The sequence below is a fragment of the Sesamum indicum genome, linkage group LG2 (assembly GCF_000512975.1).
Source record: "Sesamum indicum cultivar Zhongzhi No. 13 linkage group LG2, S_indicum_v1.0, whole genome shotgun sequence".
In the NCBI taxonomy this organism is placed as follows: Eukaryota; Viridiplantae; Streptophyta; class Magnoliopsida; order Lamiales; family Pedaliaceae; genus Sesamum; species Sesamum indicum.
In genome coordinates, this window is record NC_026146.1 from 14,657,032 (window position 1) to 14,659,294 (window position 2,263).

The 2,263-nt window shown below is 37.4% G+C and overlaps 1 protein-coding gene across 1 annotated transcript in view; it reads right to left on the reverse strand.

Annotated features, from left to right (window-relative positions):
• Positions 1-2,263, reverse strand: part of LOC105156183 (binding partner of ACD11 1) — a 6,233-nt gene that overhangs the window by 1,679 nt on the left and 2,291 nt on the right. The window contains exons 2-5 of the mRNA XM_011072252.2: positions 1,927-2,009; positions 1,424-1,527; positions 1,273-1,348; positions 568-651 (exon numbers count right to left, since the gene is read on the reverse strand). Of these exons, the coding sequence (XP_011070554.1) occupies positions 568-651; positions 1,273-1,348; positions 1,424-1,527; positions 1,927-2,004 (342 nt within the window). The 5' untranslated portion in view covers positions 2,005-2,009. The remainder of the gene's footprint in view (positions 1-567; positions 652-1,272; positions 1,349-1,423; positions 1,528-1,926; positions 2,010-2,263) is intronic.

Consider the following 2,263-nt stretch of genomic DNA (forward strand, 5'->3'; position numbering starts at 1 on the left):
ATTTCAGTTTCAACTGCAAAGACCATTCACCCAGCCGGAGAAAAAGGGCAAAGACCATCCAATATGCACGACTTATACAACTATAACATGAGGAAGTATCAGAAGTGATAAAAGCAATTAGCCATTTTTATGAAGTCATTCGGGCATTAGGCAAAATTGTGGTTCGATCCAGATATTTGGTTACATTCGAGACTCTCTCCCATGTAGTAGGTTTCTCTGCCATTTTTTCATCTCTATATCAGTCACCTCAGCAGCATGCTTTTAGCATCTTATTTCCATAATAAGAGAAAACGCCATCAGTTGTTTTAATATTTAGACACAGGAGTTGGATGTTCATGCCTGTTCCATATGAAAGAGGATAGATAACTACAAGGGCTGAAAACTAAGACCGTTTGGGGATTTTGCCAATAATAGATCTGCATTTCTATCTCTGGAATCTACACCACAAGTTATATCTTTTGTGCAAATAGGCAAAAAGACCGTGAATCAGCCGTTGGAAGTTTAATAACAACGTGCAGGTGCGGGAGAGAACATACTGAAAGTATCATAACAATTAGATTAACTTACTGAGGTTAAAGAAGTGGCATTCGGAGGCAGTTGATAGTTCTCGACTGGAGTTATGGAGACAGAAAGACCAGCTAGCATGGCTCCCTGAATTTTATTTATATAAAAGAGTCAAATAATCCTGAATAACAAAATATCTCATTTTTTAAGATCTCAGTAGAACAACTAAAGAGAAGAATTGTGTCAGAACACTGCGGATTTTTGCTTCAAAGAATAGAGTTTAATATATAGTACTTCATGACTTAAAATTTGTAGAGTTCTTTTACACATGCTCCTAATCTAGTTGTAGACTTAGAGTTTTGTTCCTATCTGCTTCTACTTTTCTTAAGATTAAGATTGAGTAGGAACTGCCTGCTGACTGAGAGAAATGCTGTGAATGTAACCGAAAAGTGAGTTAAAGAACTTGTCTACAATGAGCTGTGATTGCCTGAAATGATGCTATATTGCTGGCAAAACTCCAATCAAACTATCTACTTATACTCCCTAACATCTGAAATACCTCTTTTCCTTACACTTCATGGTCCATTGGTTGTCATAACAAGAAATGGAACCCCAAATTTTCATTTTGTAATCTTTCTCTTCCTCTTCTCTTTAGGGTGTTTACAAAGTGTTGCAGCAATGAAATTATCATACATCAACATGCAATACACTAAACTCTTGACCAGAACGAGAATATGAAAAATTTCAACCATAGTTAATATTGCATACTGTCAAAAGTGTGGCTCTGTCTACCCCATGTGAATCCCTGAAGGTGACATAAGCAACCTGAGGGGTTTCACTTCCCCTGCAGAATGAAAGAACCCCGTCTAAGCACAAATTACGAGAGTGAATCAATTGCGAGTTGAGCTAAAACACTGACCTTTGCATCTCAATATGCTGAATGTCTCCAGAAAAAGTAAAGAATTCCAAGATATCTCTTTCAGAAACAGCTGGTGAGACATTACTCACTTTAACTGTCCTAATCTGTCCATCATGAGCATACACATAAGTGAGCTTGAGCTTTGAGTTAATATTTGTGGAAATAACAAGAAGCATATGATTTGGTGGAAACTAACTTTATTGCACAACTTGAAATTCATATAATGCCAAAACATCTGAAAGTACAACTTGCATATTGTGGAATAGAATTGTGGTAACTTGCAGAAAAGGAGAGCAAGATATCAAACGTGACTAGAATTTTGGGGGGAAAGGGAGAATGAGTGGGAAGGGGAAGGAGAACCATTAGTTTCGGGACTGTAATTGGCTGATCAAAGTTGAAGTAGAATGTGATTGGGTGGAAAGGTCCTTTTTCACATCAACTAGATGAAAAGCTGATAATTTAAAGTAGCAAGCAGATATCTGATAGAAGGCCAAGAACCTCACATCTGAAACTTCGATTGTCCAATTAGGAAAACTTGTCGGTGGCAGATCTTCTTCTTTCCTTGATTCAGTCTGATCCATGGGTCCTGCAAATCACTTGTTCAAATTAGTCCCTATTAGAAATAGAATAATTGGACACAAGTCTCATGGCATGGCATCTCATGACATGAGGATGCTATGTGGCTGAGGGAAAGAAGTACATCATTTGATAACCTCTACACACATCAAGATAATTGTTGAGGAACATGAAATTTGGGAAGGGATTGAGTCAAAAGTAATGCAATTCAAAACCTTTGTTGTGATTTCATGGAGTTCTAGGTTTTTCCTGCTCTTTGTTATT